The following is a 19,369-nucleotide window of genomic DNA, read 5'->3' as shown; positions in this document are numbered from 1 at the left end:
GATATGATAGTCTCCATTACACAATTACTATACATCCCCTTAAGTGAAAAGTGACAAAACGACAGTAAAAAAGAGAGAGAGAGAGAGAGAGAGAGAGAGAGAGAAATTAAAAGCGCCACGAAGTTAAATAACATGCTACTGAATGAATAATGTGTCACTGAAGAAATTAAAAAGAAAACTCAAGAACCTTCTTGAAGAAAATGATGCTACTGTGTGATCTATTAGTGAAGAATTTAATGAGAAAAAAAAGGTGTTTTGAAGAAATAAGACTAAAACTAAACATCAAAATCTATGAGATATAACTCCTGCTGATCTTTGTTGGTGTGATATGTCTCCTGTAGGCAACAAAAAGATGGGTTTTGTGCTTAGATACAGTCTAATAATGTATGAGATTTGATTGATGAGTTTAACTATTTGCATTCAGGGTTTTTACGTATGGGCGGTATTTTGGTCATGTCACTTAGCAGTGGGTTTTGTTCATTGATTTAGTCTTCTGTGGTTATTTTGCTGGGATGTTCTTCACATTTGCCTTTGGTTTTGGTGGGTGCTATTCCTCTTCTCAGTTAAGAGAACATCTCTAAATATGCTTTGTAGGGCAGGTTTGGAAGAGAGATATTCTTTGAACTTTTCTTTACTGCGGCAGAATTTTATTTCATTTTCAAAGACAAAGGAAAGCTTTGTTCAGTATGTTATCCTGAGCCAACAATTTTTTGCTTTTAGACTCTGGAATATGTTGCTCCGTTCTCCTCTGGCCTGTAGAGTTTTCTGTGAGAGATCTCCTGTGAATTTAATTGGCATTCTTTTATATGTCAACTGATTTTTTTCAAGTGCACATTGAAGGATCTTTTCCTTATGTTTGACTGAAGAGAGCTTGATGATGATGTGTCTTGGTGAAGATAGCCTTTAATCTGTTCTGTTGTGAGTTCAGTGCCCCTCCTGGAAGTTGCTTCCCAATTCTTTCTCCAGATTAGGGAAGTTTCCTCTTATTATTTCATTAAATACATTTCTAAACCCAGCTTCTCTTTCTGCACTTTCTGCAACTCCCATAACTTAAATTGGACCTTTTAATAATGTCTTTCAATTCTTGTATACTTTTTTTTAAGCTTGACCCAGCACTGTTTTCAGCTTTTTATTTGTTTTCCCCTGGTGACAGGCAATATCTTCCAATTCTGAGATTCTTTCTTCTGCCTCCTTCAGTCTATTATTGAGACTTTTCACTGAATTTTTAATTTGTTCTGTTGCATCCTTCATTTCTAATTGTTCAGTTTTATTTTGTTTCAGTACTGCTATGTTCTGTGTCATATTCCTTAAATTCCTACATGTACTTCCCCATTTTCTCAATGTCTTCCTCAGTGAACTCTGAGGTAGCAAAGGCTTTTGCTCCTTTGCGGGGGAGTCTTCAGTAATATTGATTGTACCTCTTTGTCATCTTTTGCTCTTGGTCATTGTACTTCTGGTTATCAGATTCTTCTCCTTGATGCAGGTTTTAAGCTGTGTCACCCACAGGTCTACAATTCAATTTTACTTTTTGGTGGGCACACTGCTCTTTTTCTGCAGTCACATGTGCCACTCCAGCCTTCAAGTTTCAGCTCTGGGCTCTTATAGTAGACTTTTTTTTTTAAGAATTAAAACAAGTTTATTTTCGTGCAAAACATCTGTGATTCATGCAGTTTTTTCATGATACATTTTCTATGACTTTGTTGGAGATCACTTACATGATCACTTACATTATCTTTTGTGTGCCTAAATAAGCTTATTTTTTAAAAATTTATTTATTTTTTTAAATGATTTGACTTAGTTGATCAGGGTAAAAGGGTCAAGAGCTACAGGAAAGTGGGCAACACCATTGCTTCCACACTAATATCATCTCCTTCCCTGTATCTGTAGTCTGGGGAGAAACAAAAGGAAGAGCCACCCCAGCCTCCCACCCATCCCAGGTCCCGGACGTGAGGCATGCTCCGAGGGTCCTGCCCAAACAGTCCTGATAGTTCCACAGGCCTGAATTGCTGCCAATCTTGCCACTCCAGTCACGATGAAACCTAAACAGAATCCACTGGCTGACACAGTCTCTCCATGGCTGGGTCTCTGAGATCAGCAGTTCAGTTGGAGAGATCTCCAAAGAAACTTCATCTAAGATGATCCCAAACCTGATTCTTGTATGAATTTGCCAGTACGGGGTCCAGCACAGTCCGTCACCCCAATTAGCTCACGCACATGCTGGTCATTGCTAATGCTGAGTCAGTTCTGTTTTCAGACCTGTCATCCACTTGAACCAATGGGTATTGTAGTCTAGCTCGATCCTACCCACTTCATACTCGGTCCCACGCAAACCAGTGGGAGCTGCAGCCTAGTTGGGGTGACTCCCCATAACCCTCACCAGACCTGCTTCCCACCCTGGTTCATGCATGCCAGTATGTACTGCAGACTTGCTCATTCTGTCCCACATCCCATTTAGCTCTCTTACTTGTCAATGGGCATTGATGTCCAACCCAACCCAACCAACCTACTATCCAGCCCATACACACACTGGCGGGTACCTCCCTCTCCAGCCACCCCTGCCCCCATCCTGGTCCTTGTACTCTCCAGTGGTAGTGGCCACCCACGAGGGAGGAGCCCACTATCTCCCTATTATGCCACTCCAACTTCTGGATAATGCACTCTCCAGGTGGTTCTGGCAATTAACTTAACAGAATTGGCACCCAGTACCAGCCTCTGCCCTCTGATGATGTGGCAAAGCTCAACCAACCCTCACCCACTCTAATATTTACTTGCACCAGTCAGAACAGTCAGCCCAATCTGGCCCTTTCTCAATCTAGCTCACATGAGGCCCACAGGTGTTGTAGCCCTGCCTGGTCTGGTCTGCCCCCATCCCAACTCATGTTCTCCATTGGGAGTGGTTGTCCAGCAGGGTACTAGACTTCCACCATGGTCTCAGTTGCTCCAGTTCCTGGCCCAGAATTGTACCTCCTGTGATCCCAAGCTGTTTTTGCACCATTGTCTGTACAGCGTTTCTCCCACTTCTAATTAGTGCAGTTCCCAGGATTAGGGAGGCACTGAGTATCCTAAATGGCTAGTCGGTGGTACTTATCTTGCCGGAACCTGCTGGCATTAAATCTGAGGGCCACACAAATCTATTTTGCGTTGTAAGATGCCACAGTCCATATTGTTTTCCATTAGGAACCAGTGCAATACACTGAGCTCAGTATATTTGCTCCCAGCTCACCGCATGTGCTAGCTCACTGTAGTACATGCAGTCTCAGCCTTTGCCACACTGTACAAAATGACGCCTGATATGACACTACTGGAGTTCTTGATATGATGACTGTTAGGACTGGGGCAACGGGATCTATTTTGGGTGGAACGTGTAAGATGCCACATTATTGCAATTCACTGAGCTCAGAATTATTTTGCTCCCAGCTAAGTGCATGGTCAGTTCTGTCCCAGAACCTTTGCCTCTACACAAGATGGTTCCCGATTTGGCTCTACTGAAGGTTTGGGGTTTGAAATCCACCCTGTTCTCACACTGCCTGTTTGGGATCAGATGCTCTGTCTCTGCTCTTGGTAAAGTCAAACACACCAGCAGGATGGGCAGTTCTTTGTCTGTGATCACTTCCTGAGTTCCCAATGAACACACTTCCCACCTGGTTGCTGATGGAGTTCCGGCTGCCAGTGCAGTTCAGATTGCTGCTGGCAGAATGCTGCTGCAATGTCTGTTCACTGCAACACCACCCAGGGACTTCCACTGCTTTCCTGTGTCTTCAGTCTCCAGGCACTTCTCTGCCATCAGTCTGTCCTCTCCTATTTTCTGAAATGTGCCTTCTTTGTTTCACCCTGGCTAATATTTCTCCATCTGTTTAAATGTGTCCTTGCCTTATTCCAAAAAAATTTTAGCTGTCTCGTCCCATTTACTGGGCCATTAGCCAATGACAATAACACTTACACATGGAGTTAGAATGAGGTTTGATTCTCTTTATATGAGCATAATTGTAAGTGTTGGACTGTAATAACCATTAAATAAATTTCAAAGTGCCTTAAGTGTAAAGAAATGAAATGTAAAAAAAAAAAATGCCAGTTACAAACTCAAACAAAATGTAAAATATGCAAAGTATGTCACACTTTTCTGCATTTCAAGATTTGTTGTGTTTAAAAGACAAGATCTGTAATTTGGACAGTCCTCATGCTCCCTAACCCCTTTGAGTCTTCCTTAGGCTGAACGACTTCAGAGCAGTGAACTTGTGATAAAAGCATGACACTCTGTTCCCTTCCTTTTGACAATATCCTGCAGAGTCTTCCATTGGTCTGTTCTAGAATTGTGTGTGCTTTGTAATAAATTGGGAAACTAAAGTCCAGTAGGATATGAAACATGCACATGACCAGAGAAGTGCCATGGCTTTGATAACCATCATTCCCTGCCACACACTCCTATGAAGTATTTATGATGCCCGATCAGCCCAGATTCCTGGTGAATGCTCTTATTATAAAATCTTAACAGGACTCAAGGAGATTTGGGATAGAAGAAAAGATAAAAGACCTTATGACAAAACAAGTGGTCCCAAGCAGGAGAATTTCAGCAACCAGAGGCTTCTGAAGTTTACAAAGGGCAATACTAGATATAAGACATGCAGAGGAAAAGGGGCAGAGACTAAATGTGCATTCCCGGATTGGGTCTGAGTTTGAAAAAACTAACTATAAAAATATCTTTAAGCAATTAGGGAAATTATAGTATGTATATTTATTAACTGTAAAAAAGTTTTATTATGTGAAATGACTTTATTTATTAAAATACAAATACTGAAATTATAAATAAACTATGATGATCCTTTTATAGGATGAGTGAATAAATATAACGTGATGGAGTAAACTTTGAATTTTAGTTAACAAGGGTATGGCAGTATTGATTGGTTCACTATAACAAATACATCAAGTTCATGCAAGATATTATCAGTGAAGACACTGAATGCAGAGTAGATGTGTGTACTATCTGCTCAATTACTCTGCAAACATAAAACTACGCTGAAAACAAGGATTATTGTTAAATATTTGAAGCCTAAATGGCCTTTTAAAATTAAGGTTGCCTTTATCCAGCCTGATCTGTAAGACTACAGATCTGCCCCCCACAAAGCTGTAAAGCTATGGATGGGTGTGATACAGTTTAACTCTCCTGAGACCTCCATAAGTTCTTAAAAGATCAGAATGTTATACCAAACAACAGATTACAGAAAATTCCGAATGCATTTCATGAAGATTAGTGAAAGTCTGCTTCCAACTGCAAGATGGTGAAAACTGTGTAATTCAGGGAATCATGGATCATCATTTTGTCTGGCATGGTCCTGATATATGCTAATTGTCCTGGTATTGTCATTAGTAGTTTCCTGATTTACCTAATATATCACAGACACGGATGAAACTGTTTCTTTGGTCATTACTCTGTGCATTCATAACCATATTCCACTAAATCGGGCATTGTGTTTTTAGGTTCATGGTCCTTAAAATTAGCAAGAACACAAATTTATTTCCCTGGGTTTGTTGTTGTTGTTGTTTCCGGAAAATCACAACCTTTGTGAGTTTCATGTTTTCCATCTACAAGGCGTTTTCAAAGATTTTGTGGAGGATGTTTATCAAGAAAAAACTCTATGCGTGGATTTCAAATCTGCTTTTGTACAAATTTAAACTTACTGCTTAGTAAACTTTTTGAAGCCCCTTAGTGAGTGAAATTGGGTCTTTAATATAAATTTTTTAAACTGCTTTTGATAGATTATTTGTTTCTGCGGTTCTCCTTAGCTTTGTATTGAGAATTCAGTAAATAACTTGAATATTGTTTGTTTTATTTTTGGATATAATATTTATCTCTTAATTCTGCATTCATTCCTAATTAGTTAAGTTGTGACTTGTGTTGTAGACTAGGACAACACAGGAAGTTAAGTCTTTGGCTTACTTGTGCAGTCCAATATGCCCACAGACTCATCTCTTTATCAATAATACATTAACCACCAAACCAACTTCTGAATTGTGACTACTTTAAGAAGCAGCCAATGCTAAAAAGAATATTTTATTTTTATGTTAATTTTTTCCCATGGTATGAAAATTGCTTTCTTGGAATGCTGAATGTCTACTTATGGTGTCAAGTGACCACATGCAGTTTTTCATCTTTAGGGTCCAAAAAAAGCTCCAAGAGTTAATTTACACTACAGAGTTTTCCTCTTCAGACATTATGACTTATTTTCCTTCTGTGATCCAAACTCTTAAGTGGCATTTTTGTAAATGATAGGATAAATCAAGTTTTCCCAGCTGTGTTGACTGTGTTGAAAAAGGAAGATTGCCTGAAATTATGGATTTTAGTCATCTGACAGCTATTGTTTGTATGTTTTGTTTTCTTTTCTTGCCCCACTTTTGTAGTGAGAGGTGCTGAATATGCACAATGCTATATGCAAGCCCTTGCACTGCCATCTGTGTTCCGACTGAGGAACTGAGAACTACTGTTAAAGCTGATGCTCTACCAAGCAATAGGCTGGGATGAGAGATGACTTCAGAACAAAGTTCCACTGTCTCTGAAGCAGTAAGGCCAAGCACCCTCAAGCTGCAGCCCCAGCCCCTAACCAAAGAATGGGCTGCATAGGAGCCTGGTGTGGAGAGGACTCCACCATTACCTCTGTCTTTTTAGCCTTGTGTTTGTGTCTGTGGGGGGGCCGGACCATCAACCGCAATATCTTTGAAGAGACAGGAGAGCACTCACCATTCTATGAACCCTGCACATTATGCCTGGCTCATCCGTTTTATTTGTAGCCTCACATAAAAGGCAGATAGAGGTACTGTGTCTCTGTATGGTTCTTTTAAATTGTTATTTCTTGGTCCAGGTCATTATTGAGATGTGAAGGCAGTTTGAGCTCCCAGTGTAAAGATAGATGCAAGGGCAGGGACAGTCTCACCTGCAGGGCACAAGCCTTTGACTGATCATCCCAGCCATCTTCCCTCAAGTTGTGTCATAGACGGAGTGCAACAGAGAAGATCAATCCTATAAATGCTCTTCTGAATCGGAGTTAAGTGAGTGCTCCACCACCAAGGCTGCCTTTGAGGAAATACTTGGAGAATTGATCATTATATTCTGCTTGGCAAAATGTGGTTTGGACTCAGTACAAAATACCTTGAAGAAAACTTCATCTTCCTCAGTCTGTGTTTAGCTGAAGTTCTGATATTAATTAGAGACTGACCACAGATCACAGGTAAAAATAGATCTGTGAGTTTGTTAAATTACTTTTTGATTAGAGGGAGAAATTTTTGTATGTAGGATTTATCAGAGAAGCTAATATTCAAGAGGCTGTATGAGCAGATAAATACATGATTAATAAAGAAACATATGATATGCACAAAAGACAATTGTGCCAACAACCTTTAGGATTTGTCAATGAAGAGAAATTAAAAGATAATTAGTATTATATTTAAGAAGTACAGTTACATATCCGTTGGAATTTGTTTTGAGTTGAGCCTTTGGAAAACATCTGTGGACTTATTTGTTGCTCTTTACTCCATTCAAACTTGCTGTGGTCAGAACATAAAAAAACTGAACTCAAAATCAGATTTCTAAATAGAATGACATCTGGACAGCTATTTTACTTAGTGATCCTGTGCAGTTTAGTACCAAAGCTGAAATAAACCCTCTCCTTTTGAGGGAAACAAGGTGCTGCTCTGCTGAATGCTGGAATTTTATCACTTTGGGGGAAAGAAAAAAAACTGCCGGAGAGACCTAAGAATATAAAAGCATTTGAGATCTCAGAAGGAGTTTAAATCAATGCACTGCCACAGTTACAGAGCAGATGAAAGAGCCTGCTGTCTCAATTGCCAGGAAAGTACTTAGAAACTCTCACTTTGATTTCTTCACGTAGTCTGTTACATTACTGTTAAATGCAATGTACAGGGACATCATGACTTTGATGTCGTACAGCTCCAACAAATGGAAACTAATATGATTGAACAACTAAGATTTGTGGTTTTATGTGAATACACGTATATATCCCCATCTAGTTTCTTGTGTACTATATATATATCCCAGGGATGCCTTTTCACCTGTACTTTTATAAAATTATAATTTTGGTGTTTTATTCATGAATTCTAGCAAACAATGCTATGTTTATGTAGTACAAGAAGTCCACAGGGAGATACTATTCTCCTGAATTATTACCTTCACACTATACATTGTATACCAATTTTATAAGTACAGTGTAATTTTATACAACCATTTGGCAGGTTTGTCAGTGTTGATTACAGCTGAGGAAATTCACTGAGAAGTTCCGGGGAAAAAATCCAATGTTTTTCATAAGTTTTTGTGGACATTTAGGATTGCAGTTTTTCTGCGCAAGGATAGCACAGATAATGCTAATTGCTTATTGCAGGAAACCTTCAGATGCATCACCCGGATATCAACATGTGAAAATTTAGAAATTGGTAGATTTCTGTCATTACCCATTAACTAATTAAGTTAAATTCATTCCATAACAAGATGCTTTTTCTCAGGAAAACATGTCTGTATTTATTTATGGAAGCCTTTCATCATCACTATTAAGACTCTCCAGTTTATGAAAAAAAGATAAGAAGAAGAAAAGATGAGAAACTCTTCAGCACTTAGAAGTTCTGTGTCTATTGGCTTTAGCATTTGGTGATCTTTTGAACATGGACATGGCATTCAGGGTTCAGTTCTGATTTCCTCATGAACTAACTCATAGCACTTTCTCTGTCTCTCTGACAGAACTGAGCCACAAGCCAAATAAGGGGACACTGTCATAGTTGAAATCATTTCGCACTGTGTCACCGTGAACAGATCACATCTGAAGATATCTAGGATCCCTTTGATCGCACTTCTCAGCATGTTAGTAAAACTGCACCACTGCATAAATATTTCTGACTTTTTCATAGCTTGCTTTCAAAACTATAAAGTACTGTTTAAACGCATTTTATAAAAAATAGTTTAACTTTTTTTTAATCAAAATAGATTAGTATAGTGAGGCAATTTTTTCCACTGGAGGATTTTTAGGAATTGGTGGGATAAAGTTCCTTACACATTGTTTCCTGTATGGCATGGTCAAGGAATCATGTTTAAGCTTCTTCCCACAATATGAGAATGTTAGCTGTTGAAATATGACAACGATGGCAGAGAAACTTTCTTCTTGTGCAAGTTGCTCTCCAACATTGTTTTAAAATGAATTTACAAAAGGAAAAACTATGAGATTAATTTTAATTGTTTCAGACATATATTCACTGGCATATACTTCCGGGAAATGCGGAATATTTTTTTTTTCCATCTGAGTAGTAAAAAAATGAAAAGGGATAGTAGTGGTCATTGGTTCATTTGATTTGTGTCTGATAGATCAAGTTCCCTTTTTAAAACTGTGTCACATTTAAAATAGCAATTGTAAAATGTGCTACTTTAGGACACAAAAGCTCATGCCAGTGTCAGGGTGTTCTGCTTTTGTATAACTCTTTTTGCCAAATTATTTACCTGAAATTACTCTCTTTAATCTAATTGGCTTTTATTTGACAATTTGCTAGTCAATTGCCTTCTATAATTCAGACGGAACTAAGTTTTTTTTTTAATAACAAAACTTTCCATGTTGACCTCTGCTAGGCACTTTCAATTCTAAATTAACTGCCAATCCATATGAGGTTTAATACCATTCTGTCACAGCTTTACAATCCCTTCAAAGTGTAATTTAATATCCACGCAGTAAGATACCTCTGTCTTGACTTGGGAAACAAGAGACTGTAGCTCAGCCCCAGTATACATAGCTCCTCAAGGGCAGAGCTGGATCAAAGGCATAAGGCTTCAGATAAGAGCAAGGTATTTCTTTTTTTTTTTTTTTTATCATTGCTTACTACAAATAAAAATTAAAATGCCTTGACATTCTTCTGTAGCATTAGGTTAAAAATTGTTTGATTTTTTAAAAAATTATATGCTACCTAATTCATGCTGAAATGATTTCTTCATATTGTGAAATTTATTCTGGGTGCTTGTTACTATTTTGAACCCTCAAGCGTGTTTCCTTTTAATTTCCCATGTGCTAAGTACTTAATTTCAGTTTTTGAGTGAAGAAGGTTGTTTGCGGTTACACAGCTTGGAACCGGATTCTGCACAGCTTCAATGTGCATGTCTCAACCTTTTGATGTGACCTGGAAGTCACTAGATTTGACTTTGATTTAAAAAAAAAAAATAGTAGTTCAACTTTGAACTCCTTTCACTTTTAGAACAAAAATATTGCTCTGTTTCGTGCATAAATCAAGTTTATCTTGAGTATGACAAGAAATGTTTGTCAGGAAGAGTTGTAAAATGTAAATCTCTGTAAAGGGGCAGTTTACTATAATGTGATTAATCTCATTTAATGAGAAACCATGAGAAAATAATAGCACCTCACTCCCACCCTCTCAGCCTCCCAGCGGTTTCTTACTCCCAGGCCTCTGTGGTTGCTTTCAACAGACAGGCTTCAAGGACAAATGCCTGCACCCTTCGTAGAATTTCGGGTCACTGTGTCAGACCTCTGGAGGACACAACTACGTGCAAAGGGAGCTTTAGGGCACTTCAAATCACTCTGCACGTGGGGCTACCCCGTGCTTATCACCTACAGAGGGCAGATCCTGCTGAGAGTCTGGGGTCCCCATTTCAGACAGCTCATTCTAGGGATATTCACACTTAGATATAATTAATGGTGGCAATGATCGGCTCCTTCCGCTGGCACCTGACGACCTGCTGTGAGGAAAGATAAACCAGCTTTCACCATAAAGAACTTACAAATTATACTAAGCAAATATATTAACAGCTATTAAGAGTCCTAATCAGGGCTGTTAAACAAACAATTAGGAGATGTCATATAAAATACAGTAATTTAGGCATTGCAGCTACATGTTCAGAGTTTTAAAAGGAACCGTTTACCTTTGAGATGGAGATTAATGCCCCAACAGAGTGTAAACGTTAGGCAACGACAAGGCTCCTTTCTGAGCCTTTCTGTTTTTCCGAAATCTGATCCCTTGGATAAAGATGCGTCCCCACTGGTGTACTTGCAGCCTGTTGTGTTGTTGTTTGTTAGTTTGTTTAGTTGTATTGCTACATAATCAGGAAAGTACTCATTTCTTCACACAAGACTTATTAAGTAGCACCTCTTTTAAAGGGCTATGAAAATATTGATATAGTCTGATTATAGAAGTTAAGAACAGAGTATTATTTAGAGAAGTTTGACTTTTCAGACAGGATTACCCAGTAAGACTGGGTTCGGTCTTACCAGTAATTAAATTTTCACTAATGTAAGTTGGGTCTGTGGACATCAGTGCCATCTGGAACTTTGCCACGAAGTGAGGAAACCGCTCCTAGGTCACACTAGCAGAACCAAAATCCATGTTTCACTATAATCCCAAACTATGTTATACCTAATAAATTTTTAAGGAAATATTATATTATTGTTCAAAGCTCCTACACTCGGACATCCTATCAAGATACATCTAATCTTATTTAAAAATAGAAAGCAAATTACTCAATTCAGGAAGGTATTAGTATAGACTTTCCTGAATGATTAAGGCTATGAAGTTCCTATGTGTCATGGTGAAATTTTAAGTTTCCAGGATTGCACACCATCCCAGCCTTAGCCAGTTTTCTCTTGTGATCACTCCTACCTCCTAAGACGGTGCTTTCCTTTACATATTCAGCATAAGCATCCTTTCTGCACAACAGTGACACTGCAGGATCAGGAGCAGAGGAGCGTAGGAGAGAGGGAAGCTTGCTCACCTTAGGAGCCACAGTGTTCTTCCATAGCATCGGCTGATTTTAAACATCAGCAGTCGTAAGCATCCCATAAAGGATATGATACAGTGTGATTTGCAAATTCTGATTCCCTATATTCATGAACTATTTTTACATTATGATTAAAAATATGCTTGTGAGCACTTACTACCACAATTTGGAGCTCTGACTGAACACAGAGGATTAAAATAAAGCCTCAGCTTTCATATTAAAAAAATTAAAATCCTGTGGAGAAAATTATAGTGATATGCTTTATAATTGATATAAAATTCAACTCTATGAAAAGTGTAACAGGTCTGATACTCAGATTGTTCCCCCAGAGAAACACAATTTTTTAAATGTCCTAAATGGGCTTCATAAGAAATGTTTTTGTTCACATTTAATAATTTATTTCATGCTCTTTTGGATATTTTAGTAATGTAAGACACTTAACAATGGAAAGTAAAGGGTTATGTGTTTCTGCTTTTTAGTTTGATTCATTAGTACTCTCACTCGTACTGTGTAAGGAAGGTGGCAAGTAAAAAACCTTCCTAATTTGCATTAAGTAGTGTAAATTTCCAAAGTAATAGCTGTATTTGGACTTGAAGATAATTTTATCAAATTTTTGCAAGCCTGTGTGGTTTGGTGTATAGATTAGTTGAAGGAAAGATAATTATAGCATCTTTAGAACATGTTTGCCTTTGTCAATATCTATATCTGGGCCCCATTAGGCTTATGTAACTGTCAACCCTAGCTCTGCCAATTTTTTTTTTAAGATTTATTTTATTTTTATTCGAAAGGCAGATATACAGAGAGGAGAGACAGAGAGGAAGACCCCCCCAAGTGAGCACAACGACTGATGCTGAGCCAGTCCAAAGCCAAGAGTCTCTCCCGGGTCTCCCATGCGGGTACAGGGTCCCAAGGCTTTGGGCCGTCCTTGACTGCTTTCCCAGGCCACAAACAGGGAGCTGGATGGGAAGTGGGGCTGCCAGGATTAGAACCAGCGCGCCTATGAGATCCTGGCGCGTGCAAGGTGAGGACCTTAACCATTACACTACCGCGCCAGCCCCAGCTCTACCAATTCTTTACTGTATTGGGCCTAGAAGATTTAACACCTCAAACATTCAGCTTCCTCATTTGCAGAATAGGGGTAAACATTAAGGTTGATGTTCAGGGCTACTTTGAGGACTAAATGATGTAATATGTTAAAGAGCATTCAGCAGGGAGCAGTGTTGCAGCAGAGGAGTTCAGACATGACCTGCAATGCCAGTATCCCAGATGAGCACCTATCCAAGCTCCACGTGCCAGCTGCTCCACTCTCGCTCTCATTTATACACACCGTCACACACACATGTGTTTAATTGCCTTCAAATTAATAAATAGATAGCTTTTATAAATACAAATTTCCGATAGACTGCCTGGCCCTTAATGAAAGCTAACATCATATTAGATACTATGTTGTTTTTATATTTCACACCATCATTCAGCCAATTTTAATAAATTTTTAGACAAAGAGAAGTCAACCTTTCTTATTCGGAAATGGTAAATCACTATTGCACTCTAAATAATAACTATTTTCATCCTTTGAAAATAGAGTACAAAGCCCTGTTCTATGGTTTGGATGTGGTTTGTACCCAAAGGGTTGGTATTTTGCAGGCTTGATTCTCACTTTAAGAGGCATGAGCTAAGAGAAAGCTTTTAGGTTACCGAGGATACGCCCTCAGAAGAGTTAATACAGTTCTCCTGAGACTCCATTAGTTTCCAGGCACTGTTTGACTTCCTTTCTGGCTCTTACACATGCTTTTCCCTTATGGTTCTACCCACCAAGAGATCCTCACCAGATCTAAAAAGAGGCTGGCATCACACCTTTGGACAGCCAAGGCCATGAGCTAAATAACCTGTTTTTTTAAAAAGTTAATCAGAATCAGCCGTTTCATTATGGTAATAGATCCTGTATCATAATAGAAGTAATAGACCCTGTATCCTACACCCTCGGTGTTCTCCTTCGCTTAGAGGGGCCACACTTTTTTCAAGAGCAGTCTGTCACCATAGCTTCAATTCTTCATTCCTTATTCCAGCGTAAAGGAAGGGGGGAAAAGAAGGGAAAAGGTGAGATACAGGTGCAGAGATTACAGACAGAGAGTGAAAGAACAAGAGAAAAGAAGGAAGGAAGGAGAGAAGGAAGGAGGAAGGAAGGAGGGAAAGTGGGAGGGAGGGAAAGATGAAGATTAGAAAAGGTGAGAGGAAGAAGGAAGCAGGAAGGAGGGAAAGATTAAGATCAGAAGAAAAAAGACAGTGCAGGGGAAGGAGGGGACTGAGCAAAGAGACAAGGAAGGCCAAGGAAGAGGGGTTGAGGAGACAGAAACAGGGAAGGGAATGGAGGTAAGGGAGAATGAAAAGGAAACCAGATTATGTCTGAATATGGGCTCCTCTTCTACACATTTAAATTTTGCTCAGTGCCTTTCAGTTTTCTAACTTCATAATCAGTTTTTAGGTCTGATATTACTGACCTTTCTGGAACTTTCAATTACCTCTGTTTCACCTCTTCCATATATTGTCTTTCGTAATCTTTCCTGTGCTTCCTTTGAAATGCTGACATTAGAATTTCAAGCATTGTGCTCTTGAAATCAGCACTTTGTTGTTTTTTGACCCGTGTGTGTGTGTCTGTGTGTGTCTGTGTGTGTGTCTGTGTGCTTTATCTCTCTACCTAACATTTTCTTCATTGTTATTCAACTATCAAGTAATGTTTTTTTTTTGGTTATCCTTGCCAAACATATTGATAATATTTAGCTAGCTTTGCATATTTCTGAGTTAGTTCTGCCTCACTGGATTCAACCAGGTATAGAACAGAAATATTCAGGAGATATAAATATCTATGCTAAACATTTTTTCTCACTATTTAGATGCAATAATGTACATATCTGTGTCCATAAAGAGAATGTATATTTTATATTAAAAGCTACCTAGAGATGATTAAAGTGCACATGAACATTTACACAGATTGAATTAAAACACCACACCTTTTTATATAAAGAACATGGACAGTTGGGAATTTTAATATTTCCAAAGGGTTAAGGGATGTCTACATGTATAGTTGAACTGATCCCTCAGAGACACTGAGAAACACTTAATCAGGGTTCTTAATATCTTGGAAACAAGATAAAATTTTTAAAGGATGTTTTTAAATAATTAATTAATTTGAACGAGTTACAGGGAAAGGAAGAGGCAGACAAGAAAAAGAGAGAAGTTTCGATGTGTTGCAGGACTCGCCAGATGGCCACAGCGGCCAGGGTTGCCCCAGGCTGAAGCCAGAAGCCAGGACCTTTTCTAAGTCTCTTATGTGATTTACAGGGGCCAAATCACTTGACAAATGTTCCGTGTGTTTCCTAGGCACTCAACATAGAGCTGGAACAGAAGCAGAGCTAAGACTCTAAATAGTACGTACCGCTATAGGATGACAGTGCCCTAACCATCAGCGATACTCAGTGCTGGCCCCTGAAAATGAATTTTACTTTACTTAGTTTTGTTTGAATATTTGGTTAAATTTAAAACATAGGTCAAGGAGGTTATTGAATTCTGTGTTGTAAATTTTGTCTTTGAGGTTATAATGGGCCATGTAAGGGAAGAAGTCCTGCAGACCTTGTAGATGATATTCTGTAGTCTACATGTTACATGAAAATTGGACTTCATCTCTGGAAAACATTTTCTAGGAGTACCTGTGAAAGACCATATTTTCGAAGCTTGAATTCATACCCTAACATCATTTGCCAAACCACAAGAATATTTTTCTTGAAAGGATCTTAACTTCTGTGTTTCAACCATAATTCTATATTTTTTAGATTTCATTGTCTTACATACACTCACTGAAATTCAAAAACCTCTTCTTATCATTCATTAAGTATCTATTGAGGAAAGAATAAGTGACAAACCATATGCTAATCCCTGACAATAACATTGTGACCAAAATAAGTATAGTTAACTGGAGAGTGAGTGACGTTTATCATGGGAATGAGGAACAGGTGGTAAGTGGTTAACCATGTGTGGGAAGGAAAGCCAGTGAGATCTTACAGAATTACCCTTGCAAAGAGAGACTGAGAAATCTGAGGAAAAGAGGAAAGGCCTGGGTGAGAAAGGTTGATGGAGAACAATGGCACATGCGGATGTAGGCTTAGATTGGGTGAATGATGACTTTAGTTAAACGAGCATCACTCCAGCCTCAGTTTGATTAGCTCCAGACGTGTGGCCCAGCTCTAGGCACACACCTCAATAAACGGAAAATAAGAGTAAAAATGTCCTTTCATGTCTTCTGCTAAATTTGACTCCTTAAAATTTCCACCCATCTGATTGAATTTTAACAACTATATTGACATTGAATAAATTCTTTATTTTTAAAGCACACTGTGCAGTCCCTTGAAATGCATATATATCTGGGACAACAGTACCACACCAAATGTGTAACAATATCCATCGTGTCTGAATATTCCCAGGACTCTTTGAAGTTCTTACTTACCCAAGACCCCCATTTCCCCTGAGATGATTGACTGGTCTTCCTTGGGACAGTATCAAGTGTGTAAAATAAATATGTGGTAAAATAATGAAAATTGAATGTATCTGGAGAACTGGCTGTTGATTTTCACTTTGGTTGGTTGCGCTATCATTTCTAGGTGTGCAGTGCTGTTCAGAATCAGGATTTCACTGTGATCGAAGACTACTGTACTGGCCTCAAAGCCCTGCTTTATCTGAAAAGCATTGAAGAACTGCAAGACTGGGATGGACAGAGTCCAGCCACCGTGAGGCACCAAAAAGGGAAACCAGTTCTGCGCATTCCTGAACTCGTGGGCAAGGTATGTGTTCACTCTCTTTTGCCTCTAGAGAACTCTGCCTCACTCAGATTGTATTGCAGAACTTGCTTTCCTTCCCATTTACAGAGGAAACACCTATTAGATGTGATTCCTTCCGTAGAACCATGCTGAAGAAGGCTTGCTTATAACTCTAGGATAGGTCTGTGAATTACATTTTCATAGAATCAGTGTAACACAAACTCATATGACAGGCAGAGTGAAGTTTGTGGTATGAAACGCCTCCAAACTCTTGCTTCATGTTCTGAGGCCTAGAGTTCTGTCCCTCGGGAGCCTGATGATTTGTTTATTCTCTATCAATGTCTGAAAAGTATCACATTACCTTTCTATTTTAAAGACAATCAAATCACCAGAGTCCCTGAATAATATAATGAAGTTTTTAAAATTAAAATCAAATCAGTATCTTTTATAGCTGTTTCTTCCATGTGGTTGAATCTGGGCTCAAAAGGTTATGTCCCAACCTTCTCACTAACTGTTATTTTCTGAGAAATATACACTACATTTACATTTTATATAATACAGTGATTTTAGCAACCCCTTTCTAAGACAACATTCAGCATTTCGCCTTTGTATTTCTTTTGTGTTATTCTAAATAGACCACCATTGTAAGAAGACATTTCTGGAGTCCTGAATGAGAGGAGGAAAAAATTGTAATTCTTAGTCTTTTGAGCTTGTCACTACATCAATAATTAACTTTCTTAAAAAAGAGAAGCAGTATAAAAAGATTCTTTAAGGAAGCATTTAATAATTCAAATGAATCTTAACTTGAAACAAGTCACATGAAAAAGACTGAAAAACAAAAACCCTCGAGACTGTCTAGGATGAGAGAGTAAGGGACATAGAAATCATAGAAGCAACATTGCATAATTGACTTCGTAGTGTAATGCTGTCCCTTCTCTCAACAATCAAAAATAAAACCTCTTTGAGGACAAAACGTGAGTAACTGCAAGGCCAGTAATGAAAAAGAAGGAGAAAGAAAGAAAATCTTACAATGTGATTTCCAGGAAGAAATTGTGAAGAACGACTATATGAGTGGCAATCAACAGAAAGGCTGTGACATTAATATTTATAATATTGTAATTAGCAAGACAGTACCTAAGCAGCATTATTAGTGTAACTAATCATATTATCATAAACTGAGTTTGCTTCTTTAGACAGAATTCTTTGCTTTTATCGATGACTACCACTATTTTAAAGTTGCTTATGACTTTAAAAAATTCGCAAATGACTTATTCAGTGTAAATATCTCAGGGAGATTGTTTCTGACATGATAATTTGTGATCATCTATAATAGCATTGTCTCAAATTTGGGTGGTTGCCATGCGAGCTGAAATGCGAGTAACTGCCTTGCATTGTAACATTCTGTCTTTCAAGGATTTTCACATTCATTTCAAAACTTACGTATTCAAATAAAAGATGGGTAATGATGGGGACACTGCTGTCAATAACATAAATGGAAGTTGATTTTATAATGGTCTGAATCTAGATGCAGCTTTATTTTGGTGAGCCTAGCCTTCATCAAAATCTTAAGTATAATTTTCAGCATTATCATGTGATAAAAGAAAAAGGATTTCCTCTGTGTGGTTTATTAGTGATTCATGGCTCTAAGTTGAGCAACAAGCAGATGGTCTGGTAATAGATTTGTGCTCCTGGATTCTCCGGTGGAGACTGACATGACTCAAACAATAGGTGGATATACCCTTTAGGTTAATCCATAGCAGTGAGTCCCAGTGTTCTGAATGCTGGGGAACAGGTGTCTTCCTAATTGTCCTTTCTAAGTGGGGTGTGTGTGTGTGTGTGTGTCTTTGAAAACAGTTTATGTTATGCTTTTGTTAGCTAAAAGAATAGTCTGGTGTTCCTTATAGTGTTCTCATGCTGTAGAGAAGAGAAGAGACAGACTCTTTAGAAAGGTCCTCTAGGGCCCGATGTGGTAGCCTAGTAAGTGATGTACTCATCTTGCACTCACCGGATTTCCATATGGGCACTGGTTCTAATCCTGGCAGCCCTGCTTCCCATCCAGCTCCCTGCTTGTGGCCTGGGAAGGCAGTCGAGGACGGCCCAAAGCCTTGGGACCCTGCACCCGCGTGGGAGATCCGGAAGAGGCTCCGGGCTCCTGGTTTCAGATTGGTTCAGCTTTGGACATTGGTCACTTGGGGAGCAAATCAGCGGACAGAAGATCTTCTTGTCTGTCTTTCCTCCTCTCTGTATATCTGACTTTCCAATAATAAATAAATAAATCTGTAAAAAATAGAAGACCCTCTATAAAATAGTTCATTTCTTTAGGCACAAATTTTGTATTTGATGAAATATCATTGTTACTCTGCTTAATGTTTACTTGTAGAACAAAACAGAATAAATTAGTATGCTTGTAGAAATATATATGTTAATATATGTGTGTATGCATATATGTATATACACATGAACTATACATATACATGACATATATACATGAAATATATATGTATATATCTATGTTATGTGTATATACATATATGTGTGTGTATAGATAGATAGATGTAGAAAATCAATTCAGAATCTTGATGATGGACAGGAAGTGACACTTTGGCTATGGAAACAAGGATTTGGCAAAGTTAGGTTATCTCCCAAGACCTTTACGTTAAATACTTATACGATCTACTTAAGCTTACCCAAAGCAATGTTTATTCAAGAGGCTTTTAAGGGCACAAAGATGGTGGTTTATTTTAATGGTGTAAGTTGCATAAATTTGTGCTCACAAGAGACAGTAAATTCCTGG

General features: G+C 38.4%; 1 protein-coding gene across 1 annotated transcript in view; it reads left to right on the top strand.

Moving 5' to 3' along the window:
* The window catches only part of DPYD (dihydropyrimidine dehydrogenase), an 808,753-nt gene that overhangs the window by 685,583 nt on the left and 103,801 nt on the right, over window positions 1-19,369 (top strand). The window contains exon 20 of the mRNA XM_040999080.1: window positions 16,420-16,599. Within this exon, the coding sequence (XP_040855014.1) occupies window positions 16,420-16,599 (180 nt within the window). The remainder of the gene's footprint in view (window positions 1-16,419; window positions 16,600-19,369) is intronic.

This window comes from Ochotona curzoniae, unplaced genomic scaffold (genome assembly GCF_017591425.1).
Source record: "Ochotona curzoniae isolate NIBS_2020 unplaced genomic scaffold, NIBS_Ocur_1.0 scaffold_1037, whole genome shotgun sequence".
NCBI lineage: Eukaryota > Metazoa > Chordata > Mammalia > Lagomorpha > Ochotonidae > Ochotona > Ochotona curzoniae.
This window is presented reverse-complemented; position numbering and strand designations above follow the sequence as displayed.